Raw genomic sequence first — 26,899 nt, 5'->3', positions numbered from 1 at the left:
TTATAAATCAAAAACTTTTTAGTCTCTAAAATAGTCACTATAGCAACTAATTATATTTTGTTACTAAAAAATAGTTTTTATTTCATGATTTTCTGGTAGTATTATGGTATCCAATTGCTGTTAGAAAATGTTAAATATTCATACATGATAACAATGTCAATTATTTATTCATATCAAATATTAACTTAGGGTTAACAGCAAATTTTAAAATGTGTTATTATGACAAATAAGTAACATTTTTTATTAATATATATTAAAGTTGGACTTAGAAAATTTACTTTTGAAAAAAAAAAATCAAATGTGTAAACAGAAACCAAACTCAACCATTCACAATACTATATCTAAAAGAAAAATATTAAATAAAAATTAGTTTTAAAGAAAAAAATAGTTAATTATTATATTAAATAAATTAAATTATATATTATTTTATAGATTAAAAAATTAATAATATCTAAACTAATTTCTATTAAATTTTATAAACTAGTTTATAAATTGGTATATTATTATTATTAGTAACTAATTATATAACAATTTATAATTTTTATTAATAATAAAAATTACTTTTAGATATTAATAATTTTTTATTTTATAAAATATTTTTTTAATTTAATTAATATAGTAGTTAATTATTTTTATTAGTTTGTATATATGATTTTGTTTTTACTGTATAAAGGTTAAAAGTGGATTTAAACCTTTATATGATTATAGTTATGTTATTAGTGCAAAGTATTATAAAAAAAATTATAATTAATCTTCTTTATAGATTTTTAAATGTTGTATTTGATTATGTATCTCTTTTTAACTTAGAATCATCATAATTTAATATTAGAATGATAACAAAATATAGAATAATATGAGTTTTAAATCTCTCAATGGCTAAAATGACTATAAGCCAAATATCTATTTTAAAAAATAATGCTGGTTATTAATTTGATCTTTTCATCAATGTTAATATAAGTTTTTTCATCTAACTTTTTTAAAATGTAATGTATAAGTTGATATTAGTTTATGTTAATCAGATTTATTTTATCTTTTTTTTAGTACAAGTAGTTATGAAAAAAAGTCAAATAAGAGTATAATGATTTAATAGGCATATTAATTTTACAAATAATTTTATCACCTTATTCCTCCAACATTTATTGTCATCTAATTAATTTTTATCAATATTCTAGCTTTTTTTTTTAAGTTGTACAACATAGGTTTATAGTAATTTTTGTCCGTATAAAATTGTCTAACTTTAGGTCTTTTCCCTTAACTTAAACACCCCCCACCCCCTATTTTTCAAATGTCCAATCTTTTTTTAGCTTTTCTTTTTCAGCCATAAAGTTTCTCTTGATATACTAAACTATATATTGTTGTAAATCAGAATAATTTTCTTATATGTGAACATGAAACATTCCTGTATTTTAGGAATGAGTGAGCTTTATTTTATTGGACCATTATATAATTACTTGATAATTTGTCTTGAAAAAAAGGCAAATTCATATCTTTCATGATTTTGTTTAAATAATTATTTTAATAAAAATTAATTTAAAAAAATAATTATTATATTGACTAAATTAGATATTTTTTTAAAGACTAATAAAATTATTGTTATCTAAAATAGTTTTTATTATTAATAGATATTTATAAATTAATAATTAGTTTGTTATCAAAATTTTAACTACCAACTAATCTAATTTCTACATTAATATCAGTTAGTTAACTACCAAAGTTTTAGCTATCATTTTTAGAATCTAAAATTAATTCATAATTAAAACATTGGTAATTAATTAGATACCAATTTAAAAATTAGTTTATTAAATTTTATTAATAATATAAATTACTTTAGAAACCAATAACTTTTTTAATCTTTATAATATTATCTAATTTAGTTAATATAATAATTAATTATTTTAGTTTCTAAAATTAATTTTTATTTAATGATTTTTTTTAGTGAATTATTGAAAAAACAAAATAAAATGATTTTTTCAGAAACTAAAACTATTTATGATTAGTTTGTAGAAGTTTTCCTATTTTTTTAATTTATTTATAAATTAGTTTTAACTTATAAAACATATTTTTTTTCACCTATAACAACTTTTATGGAAATATTTATTCACGTTAAGATTTAAAAATTAACCTAGTGACTAACCGACAAGTTCTACAATTACACAAATAAGAACAAAAGTTCGGCTTTAGAAAATGGGAAATAAAACATCATTAAATTTTTTTTCGTTCTAATAAAACTCATTTAATAATATTTTTTCAAGAATAAAATTTAGTCCGTGTTCATTATTTAACGTATTATAAGTTATTGAGTGCTCCAGATCAACATCGTCTAATCCATCCCACACATCAATCTCTCATGAAATTCCCACGTATGAGTCATGTGTATTCATTCACAATGCTGAAAAAAAAAATTACTTAGCTTGCAGATACAAAAATCCATAAGTCAAAACATACACTTCCGCATTCCCACATCCAAAACACAGTAAACTATTCCGGATATAAACATCCAGAATTCAAAAAAAAAAAAAACTCTGGATATGTACATCTGGAATACAAAATGCAATTCTAGATAATTATATCCATAATGTATTTCTCTATTACGGACATAGGCGTCCAGGACCTTCAACTGCAAATGTTAATGACTTACGGATGTTTATATCCAGAGTATTTAACAATTATTTCTGGACGCTTGCATCCATAAGGTTAAAAACAGGCTTCTGGATATCGGTGTCCGTCACCACCTCAACTCGTAGAAAATGTGAAAAAAAAAAACTTAAATGTGATCTTACCTCACAACAATGTCAATTGGCGAAACTTACAGTGCAAACGAACCGTCCACCACCTCGTAAAATCACCTCATATGGAACTCAAATCACCACCAAAGAACAAAAACCAACTTTATCCGCACCCTTCACAGATTTTCAAAATATAAAAGACAAGGACATAATCGAATTATAAAAATTTCGTCCGGTGCAGGAAGCAACTGATCGGTACAGGAAATAATTCCCAGTAATTGCCTTTGGCAAAGGTGATGCGGAGGATATGCACAACCCAAGTTTATGGATAAGAATGATCCAATATTAAACACAAAATCCACCTTTCATTTCTTCATCATAGATAACAGTCTTTTCTTTTCTTGTCTCTTCTTAATATAATATTATCTATTAGTTCAAGTATATATAAATTAGAAGTCATAAGTGAAATTAAATAAATAATACATGAAATTTAATAATTTTTTCAATTTTAATAATTTTTAATCAATAATAAGTTACTTGTATAAAATAGATTATAGAAAGTATACTATCAACATTTCTCTTATAATATATAACTTGGAGAATAAAATTATGGTTTATGATTATTCTCACTCTCTCATATGGGTATTCTCAATATTTTTTTACTTCTTTTCAATTTTACAATCTATCCTCATTACTATCAAAAAAATTTTGTTCTATCATAAAGTGCCTTATATCTAAATAAGCATTGGCATTCTTACTATTTTATTTCTTTCTACTTTGTTTTTTTAATTTATATCTCTAAATTAAATTTCATTATATTTTTTAGATAAATTTATTTATTTTTACTAAAATACCAGTTGTGTATTGCAGTGCCACTTGGTCAGAACTGAAAATACTTATAACATAAATGATTTTATCTCATAAAGCTTCTAAGATCTGAGAGAGAGAGGGAGAGGGAAATGGGTAAGGGGGGAATGTCCATTGATGATCATGGAGAAGACAAAGAAGAGAATATGGCTGCTTGGCTTCTTGGTATAAACAATCTCAAGATTCAACCTTTCAAGCTTCCTACTTTAGGTATTCAATTTCCTCCAATTGACTCTATCATTTCATTCTGATTTGTTCTGTTTTCAAATCCTTTATTGATGATGTTTTCACTGCCAACTTCAATTATTTTCAAATAATTTGTGTTTTGGAAGGACCCTATGATGTCAGAGTTAGAATGAAGGCTGTTGGTATCTGTGGGAGTGATGTTCACTACCTCAAGGTATAATCCTGTTGCATCTAATTTCAATTGTCAAATTAAAAGGGATGAAGTTGGATTGGAGGAGTTTGATTATCAATGTCTAATTAATTTGCTACAAGATCTGCTCAGTTAAATTAGCAATCTATTATTGATCAGATTAATTATATTTTGTTTTTCTTTTTGCATTTTTTGGTTAGACAACAGACAAGAGGATATGAGTTTTTGCTTAGGTTGAAAATTTTAATTGCAGGAGGTATTTTCTGCGTTTATCTATGTCTTCTCCAGTGAAAATTTTCAAATTTGTTGTTTCATTTACTTTTCAGACACTGAAGTGTGCACACTTTATAGTTAAGGAACCAATGGTTATTGGTCATGAGTGTGCTGGGATCATAGAAGAAGTTGGTAGTCAGGTAAAGAGTTTTGTGCCTGGTGACCGTGTTGCGCTTGAACCTGGAATCACTTGCTGGCGATGCGACCACTGTAAACAGGGTCGATACAATTTGTGTGATGATATGAAGTTTTTTGCTACTCCACCAGTTCATGGTTCCCTGGCTAATCAGGTTTGAAACAATTCACAGCTGCTCAAAAGCATGTGCAAGTGGAAGTATACTTGGCTTTAGAAATAATAAGAATTTGAAAGAAACAATGACAAGTTCAAGTTAAATCTCATGTCATTAAATATGGAATGAAGCTGTTTTAAAATCCTATCAAAACACTAACTGACTAATATTCTTGACTAAAAGTTTAAACCATACCATGAATAAGTAATGTGATCTGTTTGTAATTTGTTTTTATAAATATCTGGACAAATCACCAGTATAATTTCACAAATGCTTTTTTATTTCAGAAGTGTGTAAAATCAGACCATTTAAAAATACACATAGAGTGGGACATGTATATTGTATCTAAGAGACTATTTTTTATATGCCTCATCATTATAGATTTGTCCCGATATCTCTCAAATGTTGTGACAGTAGTATTTATTTTTCCAGATTAAGCATAAGTAAATGCATGGAATTTCTGACGAAACAAGTAAAATGATGAAATGAAAGCTGGTTTCATGTCAATGACTCTATTACAAGTGGGAAGTCCCTCTAGCATTGATTTATCAAATATCTAAAAGAAGGAACTGAAAATATAAAATTTATTTTGTTTTAGCATGGACCAAATTGTAGCAAGCAGTATGCACCTTCTTGATCCCACAACTGTGCTATATAAAGCATTACGCTGGTTAATGAAGGTTAAGCCTTTTGAGTACTCAAGTTTGATATTTAATGTTTAATATGATTTTCTTCTGTGTGAATTATGATTTTTTGCATTGGAAAGTGTTCTATTTAAAACTGTAATTAATCTGATTTTTGGCATGTTATTGAAATTGAACTTCTGCTGAATATTCCTAAGTATGAGATAATGGTTATCCCGTAGTTTAACATGTAAATATGATGTGACCATGATTAGTAAAATACAATAATAAGTATAACCATGCTATAGTCCCCATATTCAAATCTGGCGAATACTCCAATGGAAACCCATGTTTGAGTTTCCTTTTTCTCTTTTTTATAGATAGTGCATCCTGCAAACCTATGTTTTAAGCTTCCAGACAACGTGAGCCTAGAGGAGGGGGCCATGTGTGAACCCTTAAGTGTTGGTATTCATGCTTGTAGGAGAGCTAATATTGGACCAGAAGCAAATGTGTTGGTCATGGGAGCTGGACCCATAGGACTTGTTACACTGCTTGCAGCTCGCGCTTTTGGAGCACCCAAGATTGTCATTGTGGATGTGGATGACTATCGTTTATCTGTTGCAAAATCTCTTGGTGCAGATGATGTTGTTAAAGTCTCAACAAACATTCAGGTATTTAGAATCCTTAGTTTTCCCAGGTTTTCCAAATTTTCTTCTTTTAACAGTAAAAATGTCAGACAATCCCTTTCTGCAATACTATTTGCATCTGTCATAACAGTAATTTGCATGTATACATAGTGGCTTTTGATGCTGTGCTTATTCACAAACACATGATTTGATATAAAAAAAATTAACGAAACTAGTATTTTAACAGGATGCTATTATAAGTTAGGTTTGATAAGTAAAACTGACAGTTCACTAGCTATCTGTTTATGTCTCCATTTCCTAAATATTATTTTGACTCTTAATATGCTATTTTCCTTGAAAGAACTGTTGTTGGATCACCACTTGTTACTCTCTCCGTTCAGTAGTCAGGTTTTAGTGCTTGGTTTCTGTAATATGATTATGAAAGAAGGGCATTTAAATGTGTTTTGTGACACATTTATATATATACTGTGCATTTCTGGGTGCATCCATGAAGAGCAATGAAACCATATTTTAAATACACTGCTTTGCAGGATGTGGCTGAAGATATTGTGCAGATACAAAAGGCTATGGGAGCTGCTATAAATGTTACCTTTGATTGTGCTGGTTTTGACAAAACCATGTCTACAGCACTGGGTGCTACTCAGCCTGGTGGCAAAGTTTGCCTAGTGGGAATGGGACATTCTGAAATGACTGTCCCACTCTCCCCTGCAGCAGCAAGGTATTTGTGGATATTATTAAAATAATAAATAACTAAAATCTTATATGTCATGTTTTAGAGACTATGATGCATGCATACACTAGGTATATCAAATGCAACAGTATGATTATTTTAAAAATTTATAATGTGTAACATTTGATAGTGTTGGTTTATCATACATAATTCAGGGAAGTTGATGTGATTGGAGTTTTTCGCTATATGAACACATGGCCTCTTTGTCTTGAGTTTATAAGGAGTGGCAAAATCGATGTAAAACCCCTTATAACTCACAGGTTTGGGTTCTCTCAAAAGGAAGTGGAAGAAGCCTTTGAAACAAGTGCTCGTGGTGGTAATGCCATCAAGGTCATGTTCAACCTTTAGATGCTGGACTGCACCTTTACAAACTGTCTTATTTTGAACAAATCATGTAGTTACATGTTCATGCTCATGCTAAATACCAATGTATATTACTTGGGTTATGAATAAAATGGCTTCAAGAAGGACTTGTAAAAATGTGAATGCAAACTGCAGCATCAACAGATTCAGTTATGAGGTGAAAACCTTTGGTTTTCTTAATATGTGAATGAGTAAACCCTAAACCCTTAAATTTATAAATTAGTATCTAGTTATTTAATTACATAATTTAGCGACAAATATGAAAGATAAAAAATTATTTTTTTAAACCTAAATCTGAAAATTATGAAAATACCTTTAATCAAACTTGTATTAATTAAAACTAACTATAACATATTAAATTAGGTGAGACATCAATAGATTTAATTTTGGAATATCTAGGATTCGTAGCTCATAAGCAGTCTCATGTAGCTTAGAAGTTAGAATTACTAGGACTTGGTTGCAATTATAGAAGTACCAAACCCTGAATTAAAAAGACCAAAAATTTGAAACTAATTTGCAACTCTTGATATGATAATTTTAAAATTATATATATAAAGAATAAATTTGTAATATGAGAGTTCAATGCAATTTTTTATCAAATTAGTGCATTTGATAAATTAACTATTAAAATAGAAAAAAGTTTAAAAATTTATTAAAATAGACAAATTGTATCAAATAAATGTATCAAAATAGTTAAATCGTAAAAGTTTACATAATTTTGATCTCAAAATACAATTTTAATATATTTAAACTAAAATTATACTACTTAAATTAATACGAATTTCTTTTATAAAAAAAATCAAAATTGTGTAAACTTAACACAAACTAACTATTTTAATAATTTTTTAAAATTTTATTTATTTTAATAATTAATCTATCAAATTAATTTGAGAGAAAAAAATAGGAAATGCGATAATAGACCAAATGAAACCAAACATTTTGGAGTGGTCCATATCAAGCTGTCATAATCAAAAGTGACATGTTATTAACATTCCATTTATTTATTTGATTAATTTATCCAATAGAAGGAGGGGCTACAGTGGCTTCAACCATCATTCTCAATGCTATGGAACCACCAAACCCTGTAGGTCATCATCTATAGTGAATTATAATATTATAATAATGCATTCATAATTCATAACAGAGGTATCAATTTACAGGGTTGCTGGAGCCATGCATGGTGATGTCCTATAGTACACCTCTACAACAATAAATCAACTTTCCAAGTTTCCTATTATATGGTCAAACGTAGCAGTTGATGATCCAGTGAGTAGAAATAACCCAAAAAAAACAAGAAAGAAGAAATATATAGTAGAAATAACCTAAAGAAGAAAAAAAACACATAAATAGAGTTTAAATATATTTTTAGTTTTTAAAGTTGATATTAGATATTTTCATTTAGTCTTTCAAATTAAAATTTTTAATTTTTAATTCTTTATTTGAGAATATATTTTTTTTTATCAAATTATTAAGGATGTTACACTAATTGACATCATTAGCAACATTCATGTTAACAACCACATGTGTCACTAAAGTAATAATAGGAAAGTTTATTTTCCAAATTTTGTTTTGTTAAAATATTTACAGTTTCTAAAATTTAAATCAAAATTTGTTGCAATCCTTCAAATTTAAAATTAATATTTTTATCCCTAAATATAAAAACGATATTTAAGTGTCACAAATTTGATTAGTCTTTCAAATTAAGGGTTATTTTTTAGTCCTTAAATTTAAAATTGATTTTTTAAGTTTTCTAATTTAAAGCTAATTTATTTTAATTTTTAAAGTTAACATTAAAAATTTGTTGACATAATTAATACATATTTAATTTGAGAAAAACGATTTGTGTTTGAAATATTTTTCTTTCATTCTTATGTTTTCCACGTAATAATAGCAAAAGTAATTACTACTACCACTAAAATGATTTAGTCCTTTCTTTTTCTTCTACTTTCCTTATTTTTTTTGTCACATTGTTATGAATGAAATTTTAACTAAGTCTTTATTTTAAAATTATTAAATGTAATATTTCTTTTGACCTCACCAGATTTTGAAAGTTTAAAACTACGAATAAAATTATCTTCCAACATTATTCCATCATTTAAATTTTTTTGAAAGTCTAAAATTGTGAAAATGATATCTTATAATTATTAGAAAGCGTATTATTAATTTCCTACGACTAAAAAAGTTAAACATGTGGTATGGGTAAGGTTTTTCTTAATCCTTTAATTTTTTTTTCTGGTGAGGAAAACATAAAAACAAATTCAATGTTAATTATGAATTAGAGATGTTAATTTGTACTTTTTCCATTTAAGAGAGACTAAAGGAAAACATATTTAAGTTTGATAGACTGAATCGGTTTTAAATTTGGAGGACAAATATTTTAACTAAGATTTAAAAAAATTGATATACAAACATTTAAACTTAATAAGTAAATAGTACAGGTATTTGGGCCGTACATTCAGAGGACCACAATTCTATAAGCAACCACATCAAAACAAGGAAGAAAGATTATTATTAATAAAAAAAGGATTGTATGCAATAAGAGGAAACATTTGACACACAAATTCTTTAAACAAGGTCCAGAATCCAATCTGCAACTGAACATCAAATCACAACTAAAGATAAGAAGGAACTATTCCTCCTAATTATACCAATAAAAAAAATACAAATTAATGTGAACTGCAGCAAAAGAAAACAAGAGTTACCAGCTCATGATCAGCAGGAAAAGTATACAGCAGAGGAAACAAGAGCAGTTACTTGATAATGACAAGTAACAATCATTTATTTGGTGTGTATATACGCATTGGAGGTGTTAAGCAATGATGGTAAATAATGTTGTGAATTCACAAAATGTTACAAACATTAATAGGAAAGCCTACTTGAGCACAGCTTTGCGCCAAGGATACTCAACACTAAAACCACAGCTCAGATTCTAAACGCAAGCCTACTTCCGCAAACTTAAATTACATACAATCCCTTTAACTCTCTTTTTCTGCCTCTTCCCAACCTTAGCCTTAATTCCCTTCTTGCAGCTAAAACGATTACAAAAAGGAAGGACCAGAAAAAACTAGTAAAACATTTAAATGGATAACATTGTAAATGTCACTTTATTGGACGGTAGTGGTTGCCTCTGCTGTCCAATTCCACACTCTTACTTCACCAGTACCATCTCCGGTGAAGAATATGCCGTTAGGGCCCATCTGGATTGCTCGTACCTCTTGTTTAGTTAATATCTTACCCCTCTCTGCAAATCTGAACAAGAAATGGGGCAAACATTGAATAATGAGAGCATAAATACGAAGTAAATTTTATTTCCGCCACAAAGTGCAAACAACCATATCTTTTCTAATCTCTCAAAGAATTGAAATTTATTCTATGCATTGTGTGTTTGTCTCTTGCTCGTTTTAATATGACAAGAAATCTGGCTTGGGTTTCATTTGGATGTATTACAAAACAAGCTTGATTTATTATGCAAGTCATTAAGTCCACTTGCAACATATAGAAGTAAGAACCATATAATTCAGTTTTGTAGAAAACCAGTTTTGTACAAACCATTTAGTGGTTTGTACTCTGTAGTGGAAATAAGAGAACCAAATGAGAGCATGAACAGGAAATCAATTACTTACGATGGCAGATCATAGAGGCGCACAGTATTATCATTGCAAGCACACAACAAAATGGGTTTGCCTTGTGAGTCATGCATCCCACATAGGGTAAGTATACCCTGCACACAGATAAAACGTCAGAATAATGAAAGCCACAACATCACACACTCAACAAATCCCACTGGCCACATTTCAAGTGCAAGTAATTACTGTTGAGGATATCTAAATAATATACATCATTGCAAAAACAATAATTCCACTTTGTTTACATTCTTATTTAGTGAAAGAAACAGTTATGTTATAACAAAAAAGTAATAACCTTGAAAATGATAATGCAGCAAATGAGTGCACGAAAAAATAGAAAGTAGTTGGAGAGTACAGTATAGCAGCAGTAACAGATGCAGGCAGGGACAGGCGTGGGCTATGTACCCACCCTTCTAGATTTTTTTCTAATTACAATATATAAATATTTGCAAATATTGGGTTAAAGGATTAGACATAATGTTTCTTTTTACAAAGCCCATCTCTGTCCATTAACCCCGCTTATCAGAAGTGTTCCATTAATAAAACACTTAATCCCAGCTGTTCTTGAAGAAGTTAGTGAAGTAGGAAATATTGTCTGAAATTAAAAAGCCAATGGAGGGGGGAAAACAATAAATTATGATTTCCAGTTCTCTCTACTTCAAATATTAATGAAGCTTCAGTTTCCTACAAAAGTAGCTTATGTCTAACTTAACTCTACAAAACTAACTTATAAGATTAGGATTACACTTATTTCTATATTGTATTTTATCACTATCTCTAGTCAATATGGGACGTGGTTTTTTCACAATACACCCCCATCACATCCAACACTAGTCTTGGTATGTGCATAATATGGTTCAATGGATCTAAGATAGACTGACATATTTTACAAATTAGGTCAAACTTAACTTCACAAAATCGGTGTGTAATATTGCCTCTATTTATATGCAGTATGTGGGATGGGTTTTTTTTCCAATACACCCCCATGTCTAGCACTATTGGGCTTGGCACGTGTATAACATAATAAGTGTCCCTTTTAATGGATCTAGAATGCACTTTGACACCATCTTACCAAATGGTTTAGATTTAACTCAAACCTACAAAATCAACTTGTAAGGTGACGATTATCCCTACCCTACTTATATATTGTATTTTGACACTATCTCTAGTCAACGAGAGACTTGAGTTTTTCCGATACAACTCCAAAACTTCTTTCCCTTTGGCTTACAACTTATTAGTTATTATGTTCAATACAAGGATGCTTTGAGAGTTACTATATCAATATTCGAGTCACTTTTTGTCTTGTGGCATCATTATTTTGGAGGATTGAAATATTTAAAATAGTATTATCACCAAGGAAAGCTTACAACATATATATGCCCCTTTCTGATCAAGTCCTTATCCAATTGTATTCAAAGGCAAAACTAGGCACTTAACATTTTCATGATCGGAAACTTGAGCACATTTTTAATATTTTCTAAAACACATACATCTTGTGAGAATTTGAGTTCAGTTCAAGAGAAGTGGCTGGATCATTGATAGCAGAACTAAGATCAAGTATAATAAAACATCATAGTATAATAAAATCAAGTATCCAAGGGAAAAGTAAATAATATAATACATACATGTTCTTCATTGTGAGTATATGTCACTTCCAAGTTTCCGCTTTCTGTAGCATACCATACCTGCAGAAATCAAATAACAAATTCAGAACTTACATATAGTCAATAATACACATACAGCCAGTAAATCTTGTGAAACCAACCTTCACAGTTTTGTCCAAGGAACAAGATAGAAGGAATTGGTCCCAGCAGAGAACAGACATCACAACAGATGTGTGCTCTGTTAGTGTCTGTATACACTGCAAGGTTTCAAGGTTCCATACCTGAAAGACAACATTGAAAGAAATGTACCAAATTAATAAACCAAAACCTGTTCTCACATTGCTTAAAAAGAGTCCAAAGAAAATGAACCAGACACATGGCAAAGAGCATATGTAAAACTTACTTTTATTGTATTGTCCATTGACCCAGAGTAAAGCCTACTAGCACCAACAACTAACGAAACAACACCGCGAGAATGGCCCTTAAGTGATGCAGCTGGCTCGAAGCAGTTGTTACCTACATTAAACTTCCATACCAATATAGATCCATCCTGCAGAAGAAGTATTTCATTAGAGATTAAAAATTAAGATGGTAGTCCAAATATGTAGAAAAGTCAGAATCTTTCCTTTGGTATTCGATTCTCGTTTTCAATAAAAACAAAATACAGTGGACTTTGAAAGATGCTTGATTGAGTTTTATTGAAAATATTTCCAAAGACCATAGAACTATAAATTCATTCATTGTTTAGGAGCCAACTACCTTATATTTAACACTTAGAGATCATCACACAACCCCTCACATAAACAATAAGATTCAAGGTATCAAAGTCTCCGCATCACAAATCGCGATCAAGTCCTCCTTAGACATAATCAATGGCCCATAGTCCAAGCCAAAATATCTACCAGCAATAGGGAATATCCCACATATCTAGGTGACAATTGTTCCAAAACCATTTTTTCACATCTCATGCACAACTACGCATTAGACAGAACTTCTTGGCCAATCACATGGCCTAATAGATTAATCTGGGTTGTTTTATTAGGTTGTAGTCAGTGCTGTAAAGCATCATCCAATGCAATCCTTTACATCATAATGCCATTATTATTTATTATTTACAATCATATCATCCTTCATCTTCCATTCATTTCCTTTGTGCTATGTTGGTTAGAGAGAAAGAAATTGAGAGAGCGAAAGAGAAAAGAAAGGAAGAGAAAGAGGTAAGAAATGACTGAAAATTGAAGTTGTTTGGTTGAAAAGAAAGAGTATAAAAGAAAAGAAAGAGAGAAATATAAAAGAAAATAAATATTTTTGTTACTATTATTATTTAGCATTATACAATTATTTATTCATAAAATAAAATAAACAAAGAGTTTATAGAAAAAGAAGAAAACAATTTAAAATAAAAAAATCTCTGGTTGCCTGCAAGGCAATTCTTCGGTTATTTGAGAAGAAATGAACAGTAACACACTTACAGTTCACTTCTTAAATTCCTTTTTGCCAAACCAATTGCAAATTCAAAATCAGTGCTCTTCCACTCATTTGTTCTCTTTTCATGGCATACAAATTGACTGTTGAGGTATGTTAGGGAGTAAGATTTTGGGGAAAAGACAACGGAGGAGAATTTCCCATTTCTAATAAATATTTTCTCATTTATAAAAAGGAAAGAAATAAAATGATCGATCAATTTTTTTTTATTTTTTTAGTAAATAACATATAACTCTTAATTTAAAAATAAAAATTCCCATGTCCCTTCACTTTCCCTACAAGGCCCCACTACCAGACATACCCGTCCGATTCTCCTAGTTAATTTTCTCCAAAAATATTGCACTGACAAAATTGTATCAATGGCAATGCAAAGGCAAATAAATCTTATTAAATGTTTATCCTTTAATGTCTTCATTGCCCTATCTCAGCAACACCTATCAGCCCTAAAATTAACCTAAACATTATCATCCGTAATTCCACACATTTAGTTTCCTAACATTATTGTAAGATGCCACTCTAAAAAGTTTAATCCATATAAACACAACAAATGGAAATGCACTTTTTCATCTCTTACAACAGGTCAAAAGCACCATTAAGATAATCAGCATTGAAATCAGGACTACTGAGTGAAAAAATAAAGCATGACTTGAACAAAACAAAAGCATTGTCAAAGGGAAAGAAAATATTTACCTGTGTACCAGCAAAAAGCATATCATTGTTTACAACAAGAGCATAAACTTGTCCAACGGGACCATTTAGACTTAGCTCCACTAAATTTTGAGTGTTCCAGGCCTGCAGCACGGATGTCATCAACCAAAAGGACATCAGTTATGATGTATTAAGCAGTGAAAAGAACGTACCATAGCAAAAACATTTCACTAAATTACAGAGATGTATTTTATTTGAAAATTTACGGGTACCAAATAAGAGAAAGACAAAAGTGATGCCTATTTCTCTTTCTTACCTTGACAAAATTGGGTATCCCAACAAAAACCCAGGGGCCTTCACTGATCATGCAACCTACTTCACCACCAAGATTGATGACACCTACGCACTGCAAAGGAGCAAAGACAAACAAAACCATGATCAAACTCACCTTTTCAACAAACTCAAAAGGAACCTATAGAAAATAAAGAGAAATACAATATTTACTGCACACTTTGAAATTTGGAAACAAAATACAGAGAAGAGGAGCATGATGTCAATTGTAATCATTTTAAAGTGAAAGAATAATACATGTTTCACATGGTACAATCAAACTTAAAAGTAATATTCAAATTCTCCTATTCCAAGGATATAAAAAAAATTCAACATGGTGTTAGAAAAGTTTATTATGCACGTCTTTGTAAAAGTTATATTTCGTTGTACCTGCAATTTTTTAAGTTTTTTATTGTCATATTTCTTGTGGTGAATGTGTTTACTTAATTGTGTGGGTTGATGACTTAGTTGTCATCAGGAAGATAGTGCCAAAATTTCTTAGCTAATAAGTCCTTTATGCAATCATTTTAAAATCATCGACTTGGTGCATAAAAAGCTTCTTGGCATCAGCATTATCGAAAAATGTCCATGGCAAGCCATGGTGGATTTCGGTGGCGGAGATGTCAGAAGTCACAGAGTGGTGTCTTAGTGCTCCCATGCGAAATGAAGGAGAAGCCACAGGCTGCACAACCCAACCTGGCAAGTTAAAAGAGTAGCCAGCCCTAATCTTCTCATGTGAAATGAAAAAGAAACTCTAATCTTCTTTCTTTTTTTTCTTTTCCTGACAATACTGCTCAGCCCAAGTGCTTTTTTCTTAAAAAAAGGGGCTGGGCCATTTATACATGCCCAAACCAAACAATCAAACATAATTTTTTAACCTAGGCACCCCACCCAACTTGAAGGTATCCACCAACCAGCCAACTTGCGTTGTTGTGCAGTCTCCCTGCCATCACACAATTGTTGCCACCACCGACTGCAAGTCCTCTTTTTATTCAGCACCACTCCACTCGTCCTCCCTAAAAAAATTCTTCTTCTTTTCCACTCTAATTGTTTTCTGAAAAATGTTAGCACTTACTTTCCAGCAACCACAATGGCCACTGAACTTCCTATATAAATGACCCGGATTGAAAACATTGTCATCCGATGGATGGATCAAACATGAACAAACCTGTTTTTAAATTATGTTGGCAATGAAGATAATTATGTTGGGATTGAAGAGGCAGATGATTACAAATTTAGGACACTTAACTTATGTTTTGTTCTTATGCCTTGAACTTGAAATTTGTGGTGTTTTGCTTTTATTTCATTGTTATTTCAATTTGTAGACAAGATAGTATTATTAAATATGGTTGTCTTCCATTATTTTTGCATTACAATTATATTTCTGCATTATTTTTAAATTATCTACATGCAAATATTGTACTTTTATTTTGTCTGTGATGCTTCCAGCATAACCCATTATGGCTTCCAATATATTTTCATAAAGGATATTTGGAGTCCCTAATATTTTCTATCATCTGATATTGATAACACTGCTTGGTATAGAAGTGGCTCAATCAAAAGAGGGATTTATTATTTTCCAAAGAAAGTATGATGTTAGAATAGAAAGATTAATCGTAGGCCAATTTATAATCATATGGACCCCTATCCATGTTAATGATAAAATAAGGAAAACCTTTCTCAAGTCTAGAGATATAGAAGCCTTGTTGTGAAGCTCATTGTTTTCACAATCACTAGACCTAGCATATCTTTTTTTGTTGAAGTTGTTAGTCAATTCATGCAAGTTCTTCATGATGATTCACATTATCATATATCTAAAAAAGGACAAGGACAAATATTGTATGAAGATAAAGGAAATAAATACACAGGACAATGGCATCGATCATTTGTGAACTTGGGTAGATCAAACAACTCATCCACAAATTGAAGTTTTATGAGATTCAAAAGATGAAGTTGTACAGTGATAATCAGGCAGAACCTCATGTTGTCTCTAAGCACATCTTCCATAAGGAACCAAACACAAAGAAACTGCTTGTGATTTGTTCAAGAGAAATTGTTGTCCAAATAAATTAGTATTGAATTTATCAACTCATCCACAAATTGAAGTTTTATGAGATTCAAAAGATGAAGTTGTACAGTGATAATCAGGCAGAACCTCATGTTGTCTCTAAGCACATCTTCCATAAGGAACCAAACACAAAGAAACTGCTTGTGATTTGTTCAAGAGAAATTGTTGTCCAAATAAATTAGTATTGAATTTATCAACTCCTCCAATAATGATCAACTTGTGAATGCTCTAACTAAGACATTAAGAGGTCTTTGAATTTGGATTATATGTTTCCAAGCTTGGTGCATACAACCTACATGCTCCAGCTTGAAAGGAAGAGATAGAAAAGTTTATTACTGCCTTTTGCACAACTTCGTAAAAGTTGTATGTTGTTGTAACTGTCAGTCATAGAGTTCCATGTGTAGAGTTTTACTCTACCTTTTGTACTTTTGGTTCAGACCAATTTATAAAAATACATAGATCTTCCGAGAGATATCATCTCTCAGGCACCATGCTCTAAATCTATTATTCTCAACTGCGGGAAAAGAGAAGTTGTATGTAACTTTAAAATTGAGACAATTGATATTACAAAACAAAGCAAAACACTGGTAATTATCACCTTTCCAGACTGACAGTCCCAAATCCTTGCCGTCTCATCAGTGCTTCCAGTATACAGCTTATCTGAACCAGAGGGAAAGGCGATTGCACTCACAGCCTGTTCATTCAACAAAACAGAAACCCATCCCATCAACCCCAATAACCGAAACACACACTAGTAAACATGTTATCAAATATCAAAATTTCACAAAGCGTACATTAACACAGGCTCAGCTCACACAACCACCATTTAAAACACAATTAGAATTATAATCACACGGACATAGTAAAATTCAATGATAAATACGATGTCAAGCACAGGCTTGAAAGGTTTTAACAAACGGCCGGTCATCAAGGTCTAAAGTCACCACAGCTAAGCCACATTTCTATGCAATTTCCCACAACATCAAGGATCAAATAAAACTACAATCACAACAGCGATTTAAAACTTTCACTATCAATCAGAGTGGTTGTGATTTAAAACTTCATAATATATATAGTCTAGGATGCAGTTCCTCCAAACTGAGCAACTCACTTTATAGAGTAAAACTAAATCAACGGTCAGAATTACATTCACATAGATAAGAAATCGAAATCAGTAAAGGAATCAAAATAGTGCACATAAACAACAAATCAACATCAACATTGAGAATACTTTCGTTACCGCTACATTCACTGCCAATCCCATATTATTATTATATAGTAAAATAAGTCTTTGATTGAATCTTTTTTGTACCTTCTGATGCCCTTCGAGCTGTGTCAGCAAGGAAAACCCATCTCCCACTCTCCAAGAGTGAAGGAACTTACACCTCTCTCCATAACTACAATTCCCCTGAATCCAATAATTGCAAACTTTTTCCGCCTTCACCACCACCCCTCTACCGCCGCCGCCGCCGCGCCCCCCGCCACGGCCCCACGAGTTGTTGAAATTGGAGCGTCCGCGCTGGCCCGAGAATCCCGACAAGCCCGAATTGTCGTGCGCACGCTTCGAGGAGGCCCCGTTGGCGTGGGAAGATGCGGGCAATTCGCTGTGCAGGAAGGGGCACGGGTAGCGATTGCACTTGCCCGCTTGCCAGTGGAAACACACTTTCTGGTGCTTCGCGTCCCCACCAAGACGGTTGTACACACGCTTGCTGCCCCCGTCCACGTCCATGATCGAGCGAGCTAGAGTCTGCGATCGAGAGTGTGTTTATCTGATCGAGTGAATCGGGATTGAAAGGATAGTAGGGAATGAAATTCTGAAGAGCTTTTGATTATCTTCCGGTGCAATTGGAAGAGGAATGTATCGAGGGTTGTGATTGGGAAAAAGATTGGAGCATGCGCGAGAGAAATTCAGAAATATTAGGGGAGAGAGGTAGGGGAATGTATAGCGTGATCATCAAGCAGGAGTGAAGTGAAGTGAAGCTCGTGGGAAAGAGAAACCCTAATTGATGAGATTAGGGTTCGTTATAGAGAGATGAACTTGGTACGGTGTGATGAATCAGGAAAGAGAGTTTGGAAACTACACGTAAGCAGTGAGCAATGAAATCTGTAGCATATAGAATTACGGAAGTGTCCTCAGCATGACCCACCACAATCTTCTATTTCAATGGAAACTACATTTCTCCCAAATACGATCCTTTCTGAAATCTGTTATGCACGTGAATAAAATTTATTTTACATTCTAACACTAAAATACACCTTTTTCAAGATTTTTTAAATAAAATATTATATTAAAATAAAATAATATGTTTCTAGGTGTTTATCAGAGGATGATCTCATATAATATTTAAGGTTTTCCATTTTAATTGTTTCATATAACTGTTTTATCATAATTGTTTTATCAATTATAACCTATGAGGCATGAACACACGGATTACGATTAAAATGGAAAATATAGGATCCGGATAATATAAATATATATATATATATTAATATACTCCCTAATTTGAAAAGGTTTAAAAAATATTTATAAAAAATCTAACAAAACATAAACATATTTAAATTATAATGTTTGAATTTTATATTTGTTCATTCTCATTGAAAAATATCATTTCTAATTCTAGTTCATCAAGAGATAAATTAGCAATCTCAAAAATTTCATTCTCGTCCAATGAAAAATCATTTCCCGTAATATCCCACAATTTTTTTTTTCTTCTTTGTATTGTGTGAGAAATTTATTGAGAGAAGACAGAAATTACTATAGATAAATATTGGATCATCGGTCCTTTTAAGTATCATCTTATTTCTTTTTACATATTTACATAATCATACAAATATTTATGTTTTAAATGGTAATATTTATATAATCATAAAATTATTTATCATTATGTGGTTATATTTACAAAACAATAAATATTTATCAAGTGGTTATATTTATATATTTATACAATTATACGAATATTTATCTTATATTTATAGGAATATTTATCTGGTTATAGTTAATATTTATATAATCACAAAAATATTATTTATCATTAAGTCATTATATTTTCACAACCATAAATATAAAATATTATGATTTAAAATATTTTATTTCTTTTAAGTTAAGTTTAATCTTATTTTAAAATATTAATTTTTTTAAAAAAAGTTACTGTTTAAAATAATTTTATGTTTGAAATTTAAAAATAAAGTAAAATAATAATATAATATTTAAATTATAAAAATATACAGAATATTATATAATTATATAATAAATTATATTTATATTAAAATTAAAAAATAATAATATTAAATTTAAAATGGAGAGGCACGGCACCAACAGTGTTAGAGTGAAGGTAATAATAATTTAATAAATGAATGCATTTTGAAAAGGTAGAGTCATTGTCATAAATAAATGCATCTCATAATTTCCCACTTCACAATATTACCTATATAGTATGCAATGTCCATTCATCTTCTTGGTTTCCTTTCTTCCTTTTCACTTTTCATCTTCTCAGTTTTTCTTTTCTCTCACTGACTTAAGTGTCCTCTGCGTGTCTAGTACTTGGGCTGTGTCTGGCCCAGCTCAAGTCGTCCGACACCGTGCGCATCCGTTGGGTGTCTATGTCTAATACGCGTCCGACGCATGGAAGCGGAGACCAACCACCAGCTTCATAGGTTAATTGTTTTATATAACTGCTATAAGTTGTAACTATTCTATTAGTTATTTCTATTTTTTTTCTTTTTATGTGCTATATAAATATAACACTCAAAATATGTAAGTGAATAATAATTCTTGATTAATAATAAAATATATCATTTTCTTCTTTTCTCTTATTTCTAACTAATATGGTATCAGAACCTTTAGGAGCTTTGGATCATCTTTTTTCTTTGTTTCTCTATCTTGCTTTTTACTCTTTCACCATGGCAAGTTAAACCCTAGATCATCTTACTATCATGAATGGGTGTGGTCTATGCAAACATCCCTACGATCTAAGAGCAAGTTGCGATTTATTAACGTAAGTCTTCTGTCACCACCCCTCAGCAATCCTTTATACGAAATGTGGAATAGATGTAATCACATGGTGGTTTTTTGGCTTCACAATGCGATGACGGCTTCAATAGCTAAATCTGTTTTGTGGATGAATCTCGCTATTGACATTTGGAATGATGTGCACAATAAATTTTCTCAAGGTGATAATTTTTGCATTGCGACCTTGCAAGAAGAGATATAAGGGTTGAAGCAAGGGGATATGACAATGTCAGAATATTTCACGATATTAAAAACATCTTGGGAGGAATCAAAGATGTTTGAACTGTTGCCAAAGTGTTCTTGTGCAAACCCCTTAGTTGTGGTGTTGTTACTTGTGCTAGAACCTATTGAACTACAGACTACCTAGGGTCTCAACAAACAATATGCCATCTATCACACGGGTGTTCTCTCTAATCGTTCAGAAAGAATGAGAATTTGGAACACCACTTCTCCCTGATAACAATGATATTGACAAGGTATTGATGAATAATGTGGTTGATCCACGAAAATTCAGTGGAAGATATGGTAGAGGCAAAGGTCGTGGAAATTTCTGTTAATGCTCATGAAGATGCTACTCCTTCCGAGGCTAATCCACTCAATTCTAAAATTCAAATTTCTCTACAACAGTTTAATGGCTTTGATCCAACAATCATCTTGTCAAACTCCTGCTTTGAATCATATTAGTACGTCTTAAATCAATTCAGCCAAATCAGGTCAGTTTTCTAGTCACTGGGTATTAGACACAGGGGCTACAGATCATATATGCTACAGTAAAAATAAAATGTTTTCTTCTCCATTCATAGTATTTCACCTGTACTAGTCTCTTTACCTAACGGAAGTCAATTAAGTGTTAATCAGTCTGGTACAATTCAAATATCTCCCGTACTCACTTTGACTGATGTTTTATATGTACCTTAATTTCACGTCAATTTGATTTTTGTTTCTATATTGACCACAAATCACAATTGTTTAACCATTTTTCAACCTTCTATTTCTTTCATTATTCATACTCAACCATGGAGAGTGACTTGTACAACTGATAGATCACACAACCTTTATCAATTGAGAACTTCTAGTATCCATCAGGTGTCACAAACAAACATTGGGACGAGCAGTGAGAGTTCTTCCAAATAAGACTGCCAACATCAATGAATCTTGTGTGGATATTGATAATGCTAAACTTTGGCATTTTCGAATGGGACATTTGCCTCAGGATTGGTTGAATTTTTTTTCTTCATATTACTCAAATATTTTCGTAGGTTCTGTTCATCCTTGTGATACATGTCATGTCGCTAAACAAAAGCGACTACCTTTTTCTTATAGTTATACTAAATCAACTCAATTTTTTGATTTGTTTCATGTTAATATATGAGGTCCTTTTAATCATGTTTCTGTTTGTTGAAGGGTATAAGTATTTTTTTAACTCTTGTAGATGATTTTACCCTATATACATGGATTTGCTTAATGAAAACTAAAGCTGAAACACGTACACATTTACAAAATTTCATCAATATGATTGCAAATCGGTTTAATATTCATTTGAAAGTATTAAAAAGTGATAATGGCCCTGAGTTCCTTATGACTAATTTCTTTAATAAAAAAGGGATTGTTCATCAAACTAGTTGCGTGGAAACTCCACAACAGAATAGTGTTGTTGAATGCAAATAACAACATATTTTGAATGTCAGTCGTGCACTGATTTTTCAATCTCAATTACCTCTTTGTTTTTTGTCATATGTTGTCAGACACTTTCATTTAATTAATAGAACTCTTATTCCTCTTTTACATGATAAATCACCATATCAAATGGTTTAAAATGACATACCAGATTTATCTCATATAAAAAAATTTGGTTGTTTGGCTTTCCTACTACTACTAGTGTTCAAAGAACAAAGCTTAGTCCTAGAGCAAAACAATGTGTTTTTCTCGGTTACAAAGATGGGGTAAAAGGTTTTACTCTTTTTTATATGAATTAGAAAAATATTTTTGTAACACGCGACGTTATTTTTTATGAAAATCATTTTCCTTTTTATAAGGATAACATAGATACCAATTTGGACACATGATATGTTTAAGCATGTGATTCCTTTTATTTTTTATAATGATATTGTTATGCCTACATCCGTTACTCATATTGTTTCTTCAGTTTATGAAACTACTATAACTTTTATTTGTTTTTAATGTAAAACTTTAATTTTTGAGAATTTTTTGTGTAAGGCTTTAATTTTAAAATATAAGATTTAATTAATTAAGAAAGAACAAAATTTATAAATAAGTCATAATATTTTCATTTTTTATTTTATATGAAAAATTCTAAAAAACTTATATTCCCTGTAACCCTCAAATACATTGATTTTTTAAATTGTTTCTCTTTATAACATATTCTACTTATTTTAGGAGGTAATACTTAATAAACTAATAGTAAAAAAGAACTATTGGTTAAAGTAAGTAGTTAGTTTCTTATTGATTAATTAATTCATCATTTTTCATTTTTTATTTGGATTATGATCAAGGAGAGATGTTGATGGTGTAGGATTATTGTAGTACAATTTATAAATAACTATGTTGTATAATTGAATCATAGCTTTTAGTCAAAGGTAATTTATAACAATTTTAGAAATGTATATTGGATGTTCTAGATGACTAAAATTAGGTAAATTGGAAAAATGTTGAATAAACACAATTGAAATCTAAATGTTGATATTATAGCTTATGTCACTCAAGGTGTGTGCAATAATGACATGTGTTGAGTGTTATCGTTTAGGTTGCTCCAACAACAAAGTATATTATCCAAGCGACAATTTATGGTTTGAGTGAGGGACACATTAATGTAATTTGCTCTCCTTTAGGACGTTCAATACTTAAGCAAAGACACAATTGTTCAAGTGTTAGTGTGTGACAATAGTGCATGGTGTTTTTTAGAACATGTTGGATCATGCATATAAGTATCCTTACTCAAGCATTGAGGATGTATTGTTCTTGGTATTTCTATAACTTGTTAGAGTATACGACTAGTCTCCTCGCACAAGTGTTGGTGTGTTGCTTGAGCAATAAGAGAGAATAATGGTCGCTCAGACAATGATTGATTAGAGGTCAAACCAATACTCTGCTTTCTGGAATAGGTGTTGTTCAAGCAGTGCGAGAAATTCTTATTCTGTATGATATAACAAGGTACTTTAAGCAATGTGCATATGACGGTGTTGTGTTTAAATGGTGATATGTGTGAGAAACAAGAAAAATACAAAAAGGGAATGTTGAATTAGCGTAAAAGATTTGTATGAGTCAATTGGGAAAATTGGGATTGGAGTTCATCCTTCTCACTTGTCTGTATTTTTACAAAAGATTATAATATTCAGTCCTGATTGATATTGATGCACATATAAAAATCATTCATATCGATTCATCACATACAAAATTATTAAGAGAGTCTCCTAAATTTCGATTCCTCGCATATTTATAAAAACTCCTTATCATTATAAACAAATGTTATAAAGCAATTAACATTTCAAATATATTCCTAGCATTCAAATATGTTAAACATTATCATTTAGGTCAAATTCTTATAAGTACTTTCCAGTCAAATCTAAGGATCAAAATTATGAATAATTCAAGATTTGAGAATAAAATGATAATATCAATTACCAATCAAGAACTGAAATATTATAGATAAATATCATCTCAATACATAAGAGTTTGAATAGATTACTCTCAATCCCAAAGAAAAGAATTAGCCACTCATGGTGGCTATTACAAGCATGTAAAATCATCCAAATGATGTCTAAGGTTATGCCTCATGCCTTTTATTTAACATAATTGGGATTGAGCTAAGTGACATATTTATTCATAACATATTTATATGTTCATCTCTTCTTAAATTCCTGAAAATAACAATAAATTGGAAATAAATAATTCTTATTCATCTCATAATCCAAAAATATATAAAAAGGTTAAAATTCATAAATTAGAGGTTGAATTATAATTATATTATCAATTAAAGTCTATAAAGGCCTATATTTTTGTATAAAATATTATTGAATTATAACAGATTAAATTATTCAAATATCAAAACAATTTATTTACTAAACAACAGATTAAATTATAACCTTATGGTGCTTCCATCTTCAACTACAACAAGATATAGTTACAATCAACTCCCACAATAACAACTGAAACAATGAAATGACAATTTATCAAGAAATTTCTTCTTTTATTCTTACAGGTAAGTGTTTCTCTCTATTTCCACTGAATCCTGACAAATCACAATTGCTTTTCATTTCATCTTCATATCATAATCACATTAGAAACATGAATCTTAAGGTCTTTTGTGGGGTTATAATGAGGCTAAGCTTCAAAAAAAATATTATTTTTTCAGATAACAAAATGCACACTTAAAAGGAAAATAACATACCTACAATCCAAATACAACACATATGTGTTATCTAATCATCAATTTCTTTGACTTTAATATTTTTCCCCATTTATTAATGATTTCAACATGAACTTTTTTTTTTCTTTCTTTTTTCTTTTCTTCTCTTCTATTTTTTATATTCTTTTTTCAATAAATGATAATAGAAATATATCATTCATATTCCCAACCAAAAACATTATTTGAACTTTAAAACAACTAAAGTCAATCATTCCCTTTTCTATATATAAATTGCAAATATGTTCTCCTTACTTAAACATTCCAATAGGTAGGAAAGTATATCAACTAAGATTCAGGGTTCAATAATTATAGACAATTAAGATTCACACACACTTACTTGACTTGCTTAGTTTAATTCCTTATTGTTTGTCATTATTTGTTCCAACTAATCATCTGTTAAATTTTTATGTACCACAATCTCAACTAAATTTGAATATGGATTCAACACATTTTCTTTTCCAACCCGTGTTTATATCATTTCATTATTTTAATCTTAAACACAAAGTCTAATTAATAATTTCCCCACAATTCAAATTAATATTTCAGTTCCCACAATAATATTTACGAACAAAATAAAACTAGAAAAAAAACTCAACAAATAAAATAAAACTAAAAATATAAGCAAATTAAACAAACTCAAAGGAAATAACTAAAAAGATAAAACCATGTTTTGTGCTTAATCATCTCTTCTTTTCAATTCTTCCCACTATGTGTTAAAATCCTTATATACAGTTGTAGGTGATCCTACTTTATCTGCTGGACCCGCCCCTTCGAAAAAATAATACTTGTCATCAGACCATGCAACATATGATTTGAACTGTTCTGGAGTCATCAAACCTGGTTTCACCTTACAACACACAACTTAAACAAAACACACAAAAATAAAACAAAATAATTAAAATACTGGGTTTCCTCCCAGCAAGCGCTTGTTTAACGTCATATAGCTTTACGCCTGTTTCTTTATAACTTCTTCAACAAAATCACGGTGATGAGCCTTTCAATTTCACCACCTAAATAAGGCTTCAACCTTTGACCACTGACTACACAACTTTTGTGTGACACTAGGTCCTCCAACTCCACTACTCCATAGGATTTAACAAGTGTTCTTCTATATGGTGGTTGTTCTTCCTCAACCATGTTATTTTTTTCTTGAATTATCTCAATGTGAGGGGTAAACGTAGTTGAAGATTCTTTTCTAACTTCTCATTGCTTTTCTTTTCTTTTCTTACTTATATTCTTCTGAATTGTCTTCTCAATTTCTAAATCTAACTGCAATTGATCTTAAAACAAGTCTTCTTTGGGCTTCTAGTCACTCCCTTGAGTATTGTTTGCCAAACAACCACTTTTGGATAAGGTGGGAAGGTTAAGTATTTATATGATCATCAAATCATTGGGTTTGCATATTAGGGGGTGTTTGCGTCTTACCATTGGTACAATGTTTAGGTATTCTCTCGTAGTACAAATAATTGATTTAGCTCTCTAGGGAGAGATTGCATATTTTGATGAATACAAGGCTTATGAATTCTCTCCTAACTTGTTAGATGAACACTCACAGTGTTCACCATGAAATTATATAAGGTTAAAAAAATATGGACAACATTTTGGCACAACGCAACCTCCTTGCTTATTTCTTCGTCTTGATAAGATGTTTCATATAGGTACTGGAAAAAGATAACTATTGCAAAAACTATTTTTGGCCATTGAGAAGCTGTATCTTACATTTGTCCTTTCTATGTCCGACGAGCTTAAATATGAATAGTACATTAAATGCATGCCATGCAACTTTAAATGTGCTCATTCTTTTGTAC

General features: G+C 30.6%; 2 protein-coding genes across 2 annotated transcripts; one reads left to right on the top strand and one right to left on the bottom strand.

The window, feature by feature from the left end:
* The first annotated feature begins 3,470 nt into the window (after positions 1 to 3,470).
* Positions 3,471 to 7,012, top strand: LOC137837692 (sorbitol dehydrogenase). The gene is made up of 6 exons (XM_068646794.1): positions 3,471 to 3,803; positions 3,926 to 3,993; positions 4,296 to 4,532; positions 5,536 to 5,826; positions 6,333 to 6,520; positions 6,688 to 7,012. Exons 1-6 carry the CDS (start codon positions 3,686 to 3,688, stop codon positions 6,878 to 6,880), a joined length of 1,095 nt encoding a protein of 364 aa, XP_068502895.1. The 5' UTR covers positions 3,471 to 3,685; the 3' UTR covers positions 6,881 to 7,012.
* Positions 7,013 to 9,632: 2,620 nt separating this feature from the next.
* LOC137837691 (zinc finger CCCH domain-containing protein 48) lies at positions 9,633 to 18,878 on the bottom strand. The gene is made up of 9 exons (XM_068646793.1): positions 17,969 to 18,878; positions 17,255 to 17,350; positions 14,575 to 14,664; positions 14,301 to 14,402; positions 12,529 to 12,675; positions 12,287 to 12,406; positions 12,147 to 12,206; positions 10,519 to 10,616; positions 9,633 to 10,144 (listed from the first exon to the last, which is right to left on the bottom strand). Exons 1-9 carry the CDS (start codon positions 18,383 to 18,385, stop codon positions 10,000 to 10,002), a joined length of 1,275 nt encoding a protein of 424 aa, XP_068502894.1. The 5' UTR covers positions 18,386 to 18,878; the 3' UTR covers positions 9,633 to 9,999.
* Between the last annotated feature and the right edge of the window lie 8,021 nt (positions 18,879 to 26,899).

This window comes from Phaseolus vulgaris, chromosome 4, assembly GCF_000499845.2.
Source record: "Phaseolus vulgaris cultivar G19833 chromosome 4, P. vulgaris v2.0, whole genome shotgun sequence".
NCBI classification, from domain to species: domain Eukaryota; kingdom Viridiplantae; phylum Streptophyta; class Magnoliopsida; order Fabales; family Fabaceae; genus Phaseolus; species Phaseolus vulgaris.
This window is presented reverse-complemented; position numbering and strand designations above follow the sequence as displayed.